The sequence below is a fragment of the Alligator sinensis genome, unplaced genomic scaffold (genome assembly GCF_000455745.1).
Source record: "Alligator sinensis unplaced genomic scaffold, ASM45574v1 scaffold1133_1, whole genome shotgun sequence".
Taxonomy (NCBI): Eukaryota; Metazoa; Chordata; order Crocodylia; family Alligatoridae; genus Alligator; species Alligator sinensis.
In genome coordinates this window covers 1,628,242-1,643,456 of record NW_005842285.1, presented here as the reverse complement: position 1 = coordinate 1,643,456, position 15,215 = coordinate 1,628,242, and the positions used below count along the sequence as shown (strand labels likewise).

At 42.4% G+C, this 15,215-nt stretch overlaps 1 protein-coding gene across 1 annotated transcript; it reads right to left on the bottom strand.

Annotated features, from left to right (window-relative positions):
* Window positions 1–1,339: 1,339 nt before the first annotated feature.
* Window positions 1,340–12,846, bottom strand: EAF2 (ELL associated factor 2). The gene is made up of 6 exons (XM_006028048.3): window positions 12,834–12,846; window positions 11,985–12,079; window positions 11,200–11,336; window positions 10,285–10,427; window positions 8,363–8,632; window positions 1,340–2,173 (listed from the first exon to the last, which is right to left on the bottom strand). The coding sequence occupies exons 1-6, from the start codon at window positions 12,844–12,846 to the stop codon at window positions 2,127–2,129; spliced, it is 705 nt and encodes a 234-aa protein (XP_006028110.1). The 3' UTR covers window positions 1,340–2,126.
* Window positions 12,847–15,215: the final 2,369 nt, after the last annotated feature.

Genomic DNA, 15,215 nt, shown 5'->3' with positions numbered 1-15,215 from the left:
CAAGGGCAGGAGAGGAGGGAAGGTGGAGAACGAGCAGGCCGGTCTGTTTTAGACAGTTCCCTCACTATCAGAAAATAACCTGGACAAGAAAAAAAACTGCCAGTGACCTTGGGCAGCTGGAAAACAAGCAAGCCCCAGACCCTCAGCTTGTAAAAGAGCTCTCCTTGCCTGTCCTTTCTCTTCAGCCTCCTAGAAATAATGATCACTCTTCCTCATCCATCAGAGGTCCCTGCCCTTGTCCTGGAACATGCCAAGACCGAAGGCTGTCCTCCAAAAACAGCATCACCACTTCTGGTTGCCCACAGCTCCTGTTCTTCTCAAATGAGTTTCATTACCTTGGACCCACTCTTTGCCACCAGTGACTCTCCTTCAGGGTTTTGATTTTAAGCTGAAATTTAAAAAAATAAAATAAAATCATGATTATTTTCTTTTGAGGTACCACCTATCAGGCTTCAGCGAGCTGTGTGCCTAAGGGAGGCAGTGACGCTGCTTAAGATGCACCGAGTAGTAGTAGTAACAGGGAGCACAATGTCCATTTGTGATTGAACTAGTCACAAGGGGCAACGAGGTTTCCACCGAGTATCCGGACATCAACAGTCCCAACAGCTTGAGAACAAGAACTGGGCTAATACCATCTATTTTGTACAGGAACTGAAGAAATGAAATGTTTCACTTCTGACAAATCAGGGCGTAGATAAACCATTTTGCTCCTACTGTTTAGGCAGGGAACTGTGACCAAAATAATCACCTCAGCCTGAAGAAAGAGATGGCAGACTTCATTATGAGACTTGGAACAGATTTATCTTGTCAAGATGCATCTCTCAGATATTTGCTACTTTGAACTTGGTTAGCAGCAAGGATAACTTTGTGGTTGAGGTGGAATTGCGATCTTCTTCCCAAAGACTTTGCAGAGCTTTTAATCACTTGTTCAACAGCTTTTAACACAAATTCTTTACTCATCAGTAATGAATGAGACAAAGATTGTTTCTCTCTCTCCTTCAGATACAGTACTGTTTACTGGCAATACTTCTGGCATAAGCTATGAAAACGATCATGATTGTAATCTACTTGGATATCTATAATGCTTCTCTGCATGATGATTTTTGTTGCCATTTCCTATAATTGGTACTTTTTGCAACGCATATAGAGTGTACATACCCTCTTCTATTCTAAAATTAATCTTGAAAACTGTTCCCTAAACTTCACTCAACTTTCTATGATCATTTCTCCTACTCGAGTGTTATTTTGTTTTCAAGAGGCTTAAAAAAAAAAAAAATTAGGCCAAAGTACTTTTGGTTCAATAAAAACAAACGAGTCTCATTAAAATGATAAATATTGCTTTATTAAATTACTTTCTTTATATCCTACAAAAGAAATCATCTGAGTGACAGAATTAAGTGAAGGAAACTCATGGCTGTCTGCTTTTATCTAAATATAGATACAAAAAAAAGGTTGCAGTCCAAGTTGCATAAAGTAAAGGCAAGGCAACTTATTGGTCTCCCTAGGAATCTTGAAATATAAAGTCCTATAATACAATGAAATTAAGAATTCAGCAATGTGGTATTTAACAACTGTGTTGTGGACTGTAACTGCACTTGTGGACCACATTATTCAGCAGTTTTCTTAAACCTTATGAGCCGTGAACAGAACAAAAAGTATAGCTTAACCAGCAGATCTGCTTTAGCTGCTCGCCCCTCCCCCAACCCAAAGAAAAGTTATGAGATCAGCATTAAATTCTGAGGACAAGAGGGAAACTTGCCTCCATAAATATTAGAGATTCCTCCATTCCCATAACTTGTTTATTATATAAAGTCACTAGCTGTTACAAATAATTTCAAGTACAACAGGTTGAGGCAAAAAAAAAAAAAAAAAAAAAAATCAGATCAGAAGAATTTATACTGTAAATACAGTAATTTGGAAGAGAAACAAGTAACCATAGCACTGGCCCAATATCAATGCTGCTGTATCAGATATGATGTGTCAGTAGAAAATTAAGATGTCTCTTTATCAAAAGTTGAGAACATTCATTTCAGTCTTGCGTACTCTAATCTTAGTGCAAAACAGATGCTAAGACATCTTCAATAAAGAAAGGTGATGCATCTTGACTTTAAGGCCAAAGGACTTGATCAGTCATCACTATCGCTTCCAGATTCACTCAGCTGCAAGTCATTTCCTAAAATGGAAGAGAAAGTCATTGAATTAGTTTCATTAAAACCAAAACCTACTTATTTTTCTATTAGCTCATATAAAAATACTTCATTGGTTTAGCACTCATCCGTTCTCTGAACCGTTGGAGTGGTACGTAGTCTGAGGGCGCCCTCATTTTTATCAAGTATAACTTCCCTCCGTTACTCATGTAACCCACCCATGAGCTTGCCATGCAGAGGCTCAATTCAATTCAATTCACAGGTCACAACAGACCTAGCTACCTTTCCCACCCGCCTTTTGATACTTCACAAGCAGGAAAACTGCCTGTCAATGCAGCTTTGTGAAAAACAATAGGAGTCATTGTTGGGAGCTGCACCCAAAGGCCTAGATTGGCTGGAGAACAAAGTCATGTCACAATCCAGACAAGCTGCTTGATGCACCTTTGAAATGTTGCTGGCTGGTACCCTTTTAAAGAGGATGAGAACACAACTAAAGATCAGAGAAAAATACACACTCTTACTAAAAACATGGCAGGTGTTTTCAAGGGGAACATAAAACACTTCAGGGGAAGCGAGAAGAGGCACTTCGGGCGCATCCAGACAAGTGTGCATGTGTTTCCCTGGGGACAAACAGCAGTGGCACATAGTTGTGCTGCTACTTGTCCCTGGAGAATGCTTATGTATGCACGCATCAAGTTGCCCGGGGAGGGGGGAGGCCACCAGAGCCACCACCTGGGCTGGCCCCAGCAGCCTTACCTGGGATCCTGGGAGCTTCCTGGGGCTCCAGCAGCAGCGATCTGGCACGTGGAGCCTAGCCGGCAGCTGGAGCATGGCTACAGCCAGCCAGACTCCAGTTTTGGATGGCGCACACTGCCACCACATTTTTTTTTTTTTTTCAGGCATGGGTTTTTTGACACTGGAATTTCCCGGTGTCAAAAAAATCCCGCCATGTGACAAATCAGCAGCACAGCAAATGCCTGCGTGTGTGGCACGCGCAGTTTCTGGTCCCACAGGTGGGTCTGTGGTGCCCCACACTGCATATGCGCACTCATCTGGATGCACCCTTTTACACTTACTGCAGTTGTCTGTACACCTGAAAATGAGTTTTCCTACCTAAATAAGTATCGATTTTCCCCTAAGAGATTCAAAACCAGCAATTTAACCAACTGTGTAAAGTTCCCCTGCCCTGAGAGATGCTACACCTACTCTACATGTGTAGCCATGCCAATGTTCCTTTTTTTCTTTCTTTTCTTTTAAATGAAGTGGGGGATGGGAAATAAACTCCCTTCTGCTATATAAAAGGTCCTAAAAACAGAAAAATGACTAATGAAGCCGACTACACAGTGCGCTGTCCAATTCTTCTATCACAGTAATCTACAACAGTAGATAAGAAGTTATTGTGAGAGTCAGGGCTGACAAAAAGGGCACGCATGGATGGGTGATCATCACTTCTGCCAGTAAATCTCTGAAGTCCCGTTGGCATGGCTGTGTTCACATGTCTTTTGTCTTGCAGGGGGCAGTAGCTCTGAAAACGGTTACAATGTGATCCTGCGCAGCATACTGCATCAGACATTAACCACGGAAAAGGGTTTGGTTACAACACAACATGGATTTAAAAAAAAGGGAGGAGGAGAAGGTAAGATCGGGAGGTTCTTAAAAATAAACAAAAAAGTTTGCAGGTCCAACATTAAGGCATATATAAAATGTGAACTGCTTCTTTATAAAAATAAGGAAGCACATTTAAAAAATAAAAATAAAAATGGGTCATTTATTCAGAATGCGATTATTCAAGACCAATTACTTAAGGAAAAAAACACTCCATTAAGATGGATACAATTGTGCATTTATAAATCAAAAGGGAAAAAGGTCTTAAGTCCTAAAAAAAAAAAAAAAAGAATACTAATTAAAAAATGAATAGCACGCTATCTCCCATGCAAGCAGATCCCCAACTGTTGTTCTTAATCCCTTCCCCTTCCACAAAAAAGGAGTTTTGTCCATGATGCTGATGCAACCTTTGGTTTCCATGGCAGTAGGTTTTCAGTTTGCTGTAGTGGAAGTACACAGCACGCACGTCTACATGAGACACTTCAAGCTCAGCAGACTATTACTGAGCATTAGCGTGGCAGGCAAAACCCGTGCTCATGCGCAGTAGAATTAGTTCATCGCACATTAGCGTCACAAAAAAAGTATGCAACAGCGCTAGCACACAGTAGCGCATTGCCATATACTACTTCCTAGAAACGAAGCTATACAAGTTGCACCTGATGGTTACATGGCCTTGAAAACAGCTTCCACGTACTTGATTTGATTTGTTTTTAGATCATTCTCCAAACAAGCCTTCGCATACTAGCCAGAGGCTAGTCCTCATAAATCGCACACTAGGAACTGCAAATGTATTTTATCTTAAGCCATGCAAGATATGATAAGCCGAAAAGAAAAGGGAGCGGTTGAAAAGATGCCTCTGAACCTGGGTTAGGATTCACTTATTACCAACAGGTCCCAAACACTGCCTTCGTTGCCTTATGCTTTCCAAAAAGTCTTATTCTCATTTGCACAGTCCTAGCACTTTTCAGACACACTGGTCTGGTGTGTACACCAAGAGGTAAAGATCTAACCTAATCTAATCAACACTAACTTACCCTCAACAGTACGTCCTTCTCAAATGGGAGTAAAAGGGAGAATAACTTCAGTGACCTCGATTTTCGAAGTACTATCAGTTAGTTACTAGTGGGTGCATCTACACGTTCATTAATGAGCCATAATTATGACGCATCAAAGTTTAGTACCTGTAATTACAAGTACTAACTTAACGCACCATAATTGGCGCTACTGCGTATTAGTGCCAGCACACGCTTTTTTCATGACACTAATGCACAGTAGATTAATTCTACTGTGTATTAGTGCGGGTTTTGCCTGCCACACTAATGCACAGTAGAATTAGTCTAATCTACTGTGCTTAAAGCATCTCATGTAGAGGTGCCCACTGTGTACTACTACTACAGCAATGACTGGTTAATTAGTACTATCAACTGAAAAGGTTATTAAATTGTTTCATTTCCCTAGGCTATAAATGCTTTGTCACATACTGTATTAAGCTTTAATTCAAATAAAACATAGTATTGGGCTAGATCTTGGAAACACAGATCAGCAGCTTTTTCCTTCAGTACTTCTACAGCACAGAGCACAACGGGTCACGCCAGAGCTTTGCCATTATGCAGACAAGTAAATTGCCACCCATCTGCAGGCCTTTGTCTAATACATGCTGTGTGCCTTGATAATCATCACAATGCAGAGGCAGATAAAAGGAATTATGTAAGGTAAGGGACTGGCTGTGGGCAGCCTGACACTGCAGCTCTGACCCTGACATCTGGCGTGCTCAGAAGCAGCTCCAAGCGATGTCCTCAAAGAAGGCTCGTGAGCCTATTTCCAGGTGAGCAGAAGCAGATCAGTGTGGAGCTCTTGGGAGCAGCCCAGTCAGGACCCTCTACCACCATACTGCAGCTGCAGCCTGCAAGGCAAGTGGGCAGTCTTGAGCCCAAGCTGATTTAAAAAAAAAAAAAAAAAAAGTAAGCTATGGATAGGGGGCAGTGGTATCAGGTTCCTGTGATCCAGATGGCAACTCTCCCATTTTCAGAATTCTGCAAAAAACTTCACAGCTGTCTGACTTCATGAGAGCAGGTAACTACACTCCCCAACAGCCTTTTGACTGCTACGTAACTTAACGTTAAAACAACCTGCATTAGTGTGCTCAAGCGTCTCTTTGCGGCTCTGGTTTAGGAATAGCATTGCCTTCAACGGTGTTGGGGGGGAGGGGGATGTAGATTAGATGACCTTGAAAGTCCCTTTGATCCTCATGTTTCTGCAGGCACGCATATAAGCAATCCATTGAAGTCATGTCTCAAGTGATAACCCAGAAGACAGCTTGATCTTGCATGTGCTGCTTTAGCATCTTGCAAAAGCAAATACCTATTTAAGGTCCCCATTACACATGTAGGTAGAGGCACGATTGGATCTAATGCAGCAGTTCCCACACTCTGACAGATTGCGTGCCACCAATTTAAAACTATCCAACCTTAAAGTACCATGAGCAAATTTTTCAGTTCAACCTTAAGTGCCACCAGCAAATTTTGTCATATAAAGTAATTATCATAAATCTGTTAACGACAGGTTGTTTGCATACCACAGATTGGGAACTGCTGATCTAATGCATGGCAGGAGGCACAATTTTGGGATCATGCATTAGATCCAGCTATGCCTTATTGCAGGTGTAGGGAGAACCCAATCCTGGGCTCCCCCTGTATCAGCAAGAAACAGGCACCCATGGCTGGGAACCTCTTTTGCTGAGGGGGCACCCAACCATGGGGGTCATACGCAGCTGGGACCCAGAGCTCTGTCAGACCCTGCAACATGTGCAAATTAAAGCTGGGTAACAACCAGCTATAGAGTTAGTATACATTTTCAAGGTCTAACTTAATAGCTGAGTTGTTAGACCTTGATAGCTGGTTGAATAGCTGGTTAAAGGTTCCCCCCCACCCCCACCCCGGTCATGTGATACCTACTTTGCATATGCAGCTGGTCTCAAGGTAACTGAACAATTAACCAGTTAACTGCGCAATAACCATAATGTGTAAAAGGGGGCCTAAGGGGAAGAAACTGTGATGCAGGACAACTTGGACCTCCTCCATTAACCAACAGACTGAAGCTTTGGAGTCAGCAGGCATCCTACCTTGCTTCTCTAGTTTTTACTGATACTTCTCTTTCCTGTCAAAGTCCTAAACACCACAAGTGCAGTATCCACAGCTCAGCAAGAAAGAAGCTGGAGACGCATGCCACACAGTAGCTAATGTGCAGCATCATTTCATTTTAGTTCAACCTGCAGTAGTGTTGGGCAGTACAAACCTAGTGAGCTGCTTAAAACATTAAGCTAGTAGAGGTAAACTCTAAGCAGGTTTACCTAGTCAAGCCTGAACTTCAGGTACCTCCGAAGGGTCAGAGGATCCCATCCATCCTCACAGAGCTCTTAAACACCAGAGGCTCCCTGCTGTGGTTTTGGGTGTTGCTACAAATTTTAAAACAGAAGCGTGTTTCTCTATGACAACTTCAGCTTATAGCAGCAACCACCTGAATAGGTGTGTAAATCCAACTGTAACATTTAGTCCGGTAGTCCAACTAACCACTACAACCTGAATGTCACCAATTTTATCTCCTTACATGACCAGAGAGGTAGTTAGCTGTGTTAGTCTGAAGTCTGGCAACATGTATGGCAGGATGACACCTTAGAGACTGACTGGTTTGGAGGCATGAGCTCTCAGCACTGAAAAAACAAGGACATGCCATACACGTTTAATATAAACCAGTTTATTTTTATTATCCATGTGTGAACTAGGGGCATATTTTTCCAAGCCAGCAACCTTCAATTCAACACCTCATTCAAAACATGGCTTTATTTTCAAAGGCAGCTTTAATGGTAGTCATGGGTACTTGGCATTTCTGAAAAGTCTAAATCACCTTTTCCTTAGGTACCAATTTAAGATTTTCGATGTAGGTGGGGTTTATTGCACTCTTCAAATTCAACAGGATTCTTTCCGGGCAAGAAAATACTTTAAAATTCTAGTTCAACTATGAACACTTCGTGCTTTGTAACACGTTTCAAGCAATGCTCTCTGATTTAGGTTTCTGGCTCGTACTTTTTCCCCATCCTCTCAGTCTGGAAGAGGAAAATCAAATATCTTCATTCTTCTGCATATATAGGAGTAACCTACCTCCCTACCAAAAGTAGCCTGGCACCCTGTGGGGAGAGAAGGCTCCCAGGAATCCTAAGACTTCTGAGTGGATATCAATAACCCTCTTTTGTAACTGGGTATTACCAGTAAGATATTATTCCCAGTGTCTACTACGAAAATTATAAACATATGTTCTAGGAGTGCCTAGCTAGCTCAAGTACATCCAGTGCAAATTACTGTCCTACAGCCCCAACGTATACAACTGGGAGGCAGCCAGAACAGCCTATAAAATATTTTAAACTGTATCAGCTTTAATTTACAATCTCTGGTGGCCACATAGCTTTTAGGCCATCTTCTAACTCAGACCTCAACCCAGGCATCTCTTCCCACAGCTTTAATTACAATAGAGATTTAGTTAGAGTCTATGGTTTGCTTTTAGATGTTTGGTGTCAGAGACTGTTCTTTTCTTAGTACAAGGTTTTCTGTACTTACTTAGTGTATTCATCATATGGCCACTGCTCTCCCGAGATCTGTTACGACTGGCTTCAACGTCAATCATGGCATGTTGTGATGTGGCAGACACGGCAGGTTGTGATTGCAAGTATGGCATGGACATTGGGCGAGAGGGCTTAATCCCCTCATCTTCTGAATCGCTAGAACTGTTTTCACTGCTGGACGAAGAGGATGACGAACTTTTGGAGTCAGACGAACTGTCATCAGAACTACTCATTTGGTCCATGATACTGGCTTCGGCCTTTAGCTCTGAAAAGATGATGCGCATTAAGAAATGAGTCTGCGTTTACAGGATAAGGCAGCAAGGGAAGTGCTGCATGAGCAAGCAACTGCAGTTAGTGTTGCAATGTTCCTCATTACAAACAGCTAAACTGAAAAAGACACCAGATGTAGGAGCAAAGGGTAGCATTCAAGCAGTCTGATCACCACGCTTGTATGTTGTTTTTCTCTTTTCTAGCCTCAAGCAGTTTCCTTTCCAACCATACACTTTGTTGGGCAGAGGCGCATTAAGATTACGTTAAAGCTACCAAGAAAGGTGCTGTCCCCACACTCTGTGAGGCAGCAAACACTGGCCCATCTTTAATCTTTCCTTCCAACTGGCAAGCCAGACTTTCCAGCTTTGTTTCATGCCCTTTCAGATGCCTTACAGGACTAAACAAGTTAGAATCAGAAGGAGAAAACATATCAGGTAGCAAAATACCCAAAGGTAGCAATTGTGGCATTATAACCAATCTGTACATATTTGGTCTGTCTCGACATTCACTGCTCCCAAAAACCAAGTTAAACATTGTGGGATACCTGCAGGAATTGATTATGAAGTCAGGCACCAGCTATACTAAAACCATCACAGATTCTTTTTATGGGTCTGGCATAAGTTAAGAGTTAGCAAGAAACCTCAACACATGACGCTCCATGGCTAACAAACAAATCTGACTCGCTGCACGTAGGGAAAGGGATTTGAGATGCATTAGTTTAGTGACTCAAAAACAGGTTTAAACTGAGAATTGCTCTTTTCCTGTTTATCATACGTTTCAGCACTATTTCCTTTCTTTGCAGCCTTTCTCACCTTGCGGAAAAAGACAGTCTGGTGCGAGTTTACCTAAGGCACAAAGAAACAGACACCTGCATGATGAAAGAGCTAGGAAGTGTGTTTAAAAAGAACTCAGCTCATCCCTAAGAGGCAACAATCAATTCAGAGCAATAAAGCTACCACCTATCAGCTTTCCTACTGCAAGAACTTAACACCTGGCTTTCTCCCAGTCCTCCAAAAGGAAGTAAAGTACGTCTCCAATTGAATGAAATATGAGGTCTCACCAAATTAAAGTCTGAGAGCGCGGCATATGGCGCCATTCTCAAAGACAAATTTACGTAAGCATGCTGCAGTTTCTTCCCATACAAGGAAGAACTGCAGTTCTGAACTGATTTTGAGGAGCACAGGGCTCTTTCAATGTCATTTTTCACAAGATTTATGTTATAATAAACTCTTAAAAAAACCCCTTTAAGTTATAAAGTGTGTTAACCAATAAATATGTATGTAAAGGAAAATGAAAAGGAAAGACAACAAATGGTGTGATGAAGAAAAGGGGAGACTGACCGATTTGGCTCCAGTGGAGCTATGCTGCAAGTTGGCGTGAAGTAGCAGCAGTGCTAGGAATCCCTGAGAATTAAAGCAACACTAACCATGACCTTCTGAAGGTCAATAGTTAACTGAATGCAGAGGCCTAAACAGCTTAAAAACATTGTTTCAACACTACCCTGCCCTATGTGGTCATTCAAATCCTGGGCAAAATGCCTAAATGATGGGCTTGCAATGTGAATCTTAACCAAAACACTTCTGGCTCTTATATCACAAGTCAAGGTGCAAGACTGCTGAAATATTAACTGACAGGGTTACTATTTACCTCTCTCAATATCATCCATAGGAGAAGATGGAGACATCTTTTCTTTGGGTGGAGAATTTTTAACGTTTGGAGTCTTATTGGCATTTCGCATTTGCTGCTGTTGCTGCTCAATACGAGATTGAACTTTACTGCTTCCTTCAGCTCTGCATGACAGGATAAGAGATTGTAACAGACTCCAGAGGACAAAGTTTAAAAACAAAACATAAGATATAGTAATTTGAGCTATGAAGCTATTCAAATTATAACACTAGATTCAGGACACATTATTACACTGACATACAGCAAATATAGAGGCATGAGCCCCATTCTTTTAATATTACGTTAATAATATTCTTATTAACGCTTTCTGGTTTGCTGGTTCTCCAGCACACTCCGCTTGACTTTTTCTTCAATCATCCATTAGTTGCTCATTATAATTCTACAGGAAACTAGTTATGCAGATAAAGCAGCAGAAAGCACACTAACAGGAATTATGTACTCAGCACGAGGAGAATGGGCCATCAACGTTGTTAAAACCTCTCACAAGAATTTATGCTTTATTTTCACATTCAGCCAGAAAACAGTAGCAAAATCATTCTGTTTGTGTAGCAAAGAGCTATTTTCTACCCTCACAAGAAAACAGTTATTACCACTGGAAGTGATATGCAATTTTTCTGGTTAAAAACCCATTTGCATTCTAAGTACCAGCCAAGAGGTGAAAGCAATAAAACCATTTGCTGAGAAAAAACAGCAATGTGGCTTTTCACTCCATTGAATAAGGAACAGAGAGAAGGTTAGGGAGGAAAGAAAAAAAGGAAGATATTTTACTAAAAATATCAATAGCTGGGATGCACCCCAATTCCTCACTCATTTCTAACAAGCTATTTGCATAATAACAAAGGAATATAGCACGTTTTCTTTTCCTGTATTACTTACCTGGTTTTCTTCACAGTGATGTTGCTGCTAAGTTTCTCTAGGCGACATTCTCCAGTGTCGTGGTTGATAATTAAGATACATTCTTTTAAATAAGGCTTCTTTGAACCCTTGAAAACAGTTACCGGTGGGGTAGAACCCTATTTAAATTGGAAAAAAATCCCTAGTTAGTTATGACAATAAACTGCTATTCTTATAAGCACAGAATGACATATCACAGTAGCGATAAGTTGGTTGTAACCCGTGATTTCTAGACTTGTAAGATTCGTTAATAATGAATATAAATTAAGCTCAGGCCAGCAGTAAACAAAGGCAGCCAGTGACTTTGTTGATCCCAGAAATTCACATGCTGATTTGAAGATAAGTCAGTCATTTCAAATGAGTTTCTAATGGCCAGGTATATACACAGCAAAATTACCACCACAACTAAAATTCTTTAAAAATATAGCCATAGAACTGTCAAAAATGACCAGATTGAAATCTGAGATAGCCAAGAAAAGCTTTCATTGCTAATGTCCAAGCTGTACCTCTGCTACAGGCAGAAGAATTCAAGGCTGCCAATACAGCATATTTCCAGCACAGTGAATTCAGCTCAACTTATGGCATAATAGCCTGACCTTTGGATCATGAGAGATTCTGTATTTCCTAGAGTAATCATTCTTTTATTGTTTTTCAAGATGCATAAGCAGAGTTTTAAAAGAGCAGCAAGCTGAAAATACCAAAGCCTAAAGTCCTTCTACATTTGATACAGACTTAAGGGTCTCTCTCCCCACCTTCCCTCCACTCACCTCAATGTTTGGCAGCGTTATTGTCACCTGTTCGCCTTTGCCAACTTCAAGATCTCCTTCACAGGATGTATCAATAGACGCAGGCTTGAAGTCATCTAACAATAGAAACAAAATGGTGATTTTCATAAGTCTCAGAAGTCCCTTGAACATCTGACATATGGTTTCACATGTTTTAGGGATGGTAGAGATGGATGTCACCAAGATAGTGTATTGGATGGTGTGGCATCCACCATTGCTATTAGCAGATTATACTACAAGCTAATAGAGCTGAAAGCCAAGACTGTTTTATTGGTATTCAACCTAGGTCTTACCATGCCCTGATGCCAAGTCTTTTCAAAAGAGGATTTTTAAATACCACATAGAAGGCTTCCCATTGAAGATGTAGCTTAACTGGTTTTGATTATGATTAAAAGAAAAAAATGACCCATACAATTATTTATTGGAAAATAAAATCCCTGATAATTTCAGCTCAAACTGGAAGCTGCAGGTAGTTGCAAGCAACTGAAAAGCAGGGGAAGGGTGTTAAAACAGAAATCCATAAGCAGCCTTGAGGATAGCTGTGGTTGCTGCTCTTCCAATTGTAACAGCAAAGGAAAAGCCATGTGCCAGAGCAAGGATTTTAGTTTTTTCTCAACATAAATAAGCTTTTAAATTCCTGTTAAAATGGAATTAGAAAAAGCCACCATGATATCCTCACTGCAATTCCATTTTGTCATTCTTTGAAGCCTACTGCCATCACATTTGTTTCTAACTCTTTGGCCAGTATGAATTGCTGCTCTTTAATTTGCCAACTCTTTGAAACATGCAGATGAACATAAAGTTTGCCAAACTTTTTTGCACTAGCATTACCGGAGTTGTTCATCTTGCCAAAAGCATCACTTAAAGCAGGCTGGGAAAGTAACAACTGCTGTTTCCAAGGAGCTAAATAAGCAGAGTTTTTAGTAGGTAGAGGGCAGATGGTGAATGGATCCAAGGATAGCAACACCCAGGCCTTGGGAACCACAGTGTGGCAACAAAAGACGATCAAAATCCAGGCTTTAGTTGTATGCACACTGCAAAGGGGATGTGACTGTATGTATTTTACAGCAAAAGCCTCCATCACCAGCCAGCAGGCCTCAATTCAAGGAAATGGGAGGGTGTACTGTAGATAAAAGTGTTTGGATTAAAACCCAGGTAATATCTGCACTGCAGCAGGCTCTGTCTCAGAGGTCTAATCAGCACCTAGCTCAGTAAGGTACTGCTAATGGAGCTCCTATGGCAGGAATGGGAAACCATTCCCATGAGAGAGCTGCTGGATCCTTAGCACTTTGGAAGATCAGGACACTGAAACAGGTCTTTAAATATTGACTTTGCAGCGTCAACTTTTGGTGCCAATTTCTGAAGTTGTCAGACAGTTCAACTATTTGTAGCCCCAACTAATATTACTAGTAAAAAGATTAAAAAAAGAAGGCTCTCTCTTGACAGTGCTATCAGATATGCAAATTTAGCTGAATTTCAACCTTTCTTCAGAGCAACACAGGAGAAAAACATTTGAAGTAGATCTGTAGCTTTACAATTTATATTTATCCAACAGGAAATTTAAGGGCTGGTGCAAGACCAGAAACATTTGCAAATTTTTATTTATTTTTTTTTAAGAACTGAACAGAGTTAGAGCAGCCATGTAAATCCACATACAAGTTTTGGGTCCCCCCCCCCTGCCAGCTGTGGACAATTTGAAGTGTGATTCGTTTGCTCAGAGCAGACATTATCCACCCCACTGCATGAAGCACAGAGGGCATTCTCGGAGGTACTGAACCGTGGGGATCACTCTAAAAATAACGAGCCATCAAAACAGAAACAGCAGCCCTAAATTACCAGAACCATAATCCTAACAGCATTTGTCTCCTAGATACCTGCAGAATCGCTGAAAACACACCTCCCAGGATAGTAGCTATTATGTACTCAGGGAGCAAATACTAGCTTTGAGATTAATACTGCCTTTAACCTTTGATTGTTGAATGTGTATTTAGAGACCTGTAGAGGCCAAGCACAAAGAGCAAACACAACTTCAGCCCAAACTCAGAAGTTCACAGCATTAGGATAAGTAAGACACCGCTGTTTCTTAAAACGTATCCCAGGGCAGAGCAGATGCATTTAGTACCCACAAAGAAGTGCTAAGTGATGTATGGCAGCAGAGTGTTAACTTCACCAGCAACACACCTGCTCAGTAGTTTGGTTTCAAATCTCTCTCCAGCAGCTGCAACCTGCTCTGAACCACACAGTCTTGTGTTGAAGAGCGCACGAGGACATAAGCAACCTGGGTTCAATTTCCAGCTCTGCCTCAGACTCTCTACATGAACGCAGGCAAGCAACTTAATCTGTTGGGGCCCAAATACTCATGTTTTTTACGACATCTCTCTCTCATGCTTCCTCCGAGGGGTCTGTTTAAAAACTTTTCAGAAACTGTTTCTTCCTTGCAGACTCCATGGGACCTGCCTCGGGAAGGCCTTGCTAGATGCTATTGCAACACCATCAGAGTAGTAGTGTTGCCACATTTGATTCCAGTCCCCAGCCCGGCCCTCTGCCCCGTACTTCTCCACACAGGATCAGCCCAGCCCTCCCAGAGGTGCAGTCAAAGACCCCTTGTGCTCGCCTCCCCATCACCTTCCCCTGCTCCTTGTTCAGAGGCCTGCTCTCCTGTGACCCCGACTTGCTCTACCCTGACACCGCCCTCACTGACCGCAGCCTCCCCTCTCACACTAAGGTCATGGCAGGAAACAAAAGCCTGGGGAGCCCCCCCCCGCTCCCCTGCAGGTTACACAGCCCTGCCCTTGTCACCATCACCCCTGTGCCTGCCAACCGCGCCATGCAGGATCTGCAAAGCGGACTTTAGCTTTGCGCACAGCACGTTCACGTCCACCCAGAGGCAACGCCAGCCTGGGGGGACTCCCCTAGCGCTGGTGGAGTCGGAGAGCAGGGGCCCGGGGCCAAGGAGCCCATCCCAAGCCAGAGCACAGAACGGCCCATCGCCCCCACGGGACCCGGCCCCTTCCAGACACCCGCCATCGTGGGGCAGGGTGCAGCAGAGCACCTGCCTCCCCAAGGGGCCTGGACAGAGCCCACCCCATCCCCACAGAACCCCCCACCCAAACAGTGGGGCAGGGTGCAGCAGAGCACCTGCCTCCCCAAGGGGCCTGGACAGAGCCCACCCCATCCCCACAGAACCCCCCACCCAAACAGACCCCACCCCAC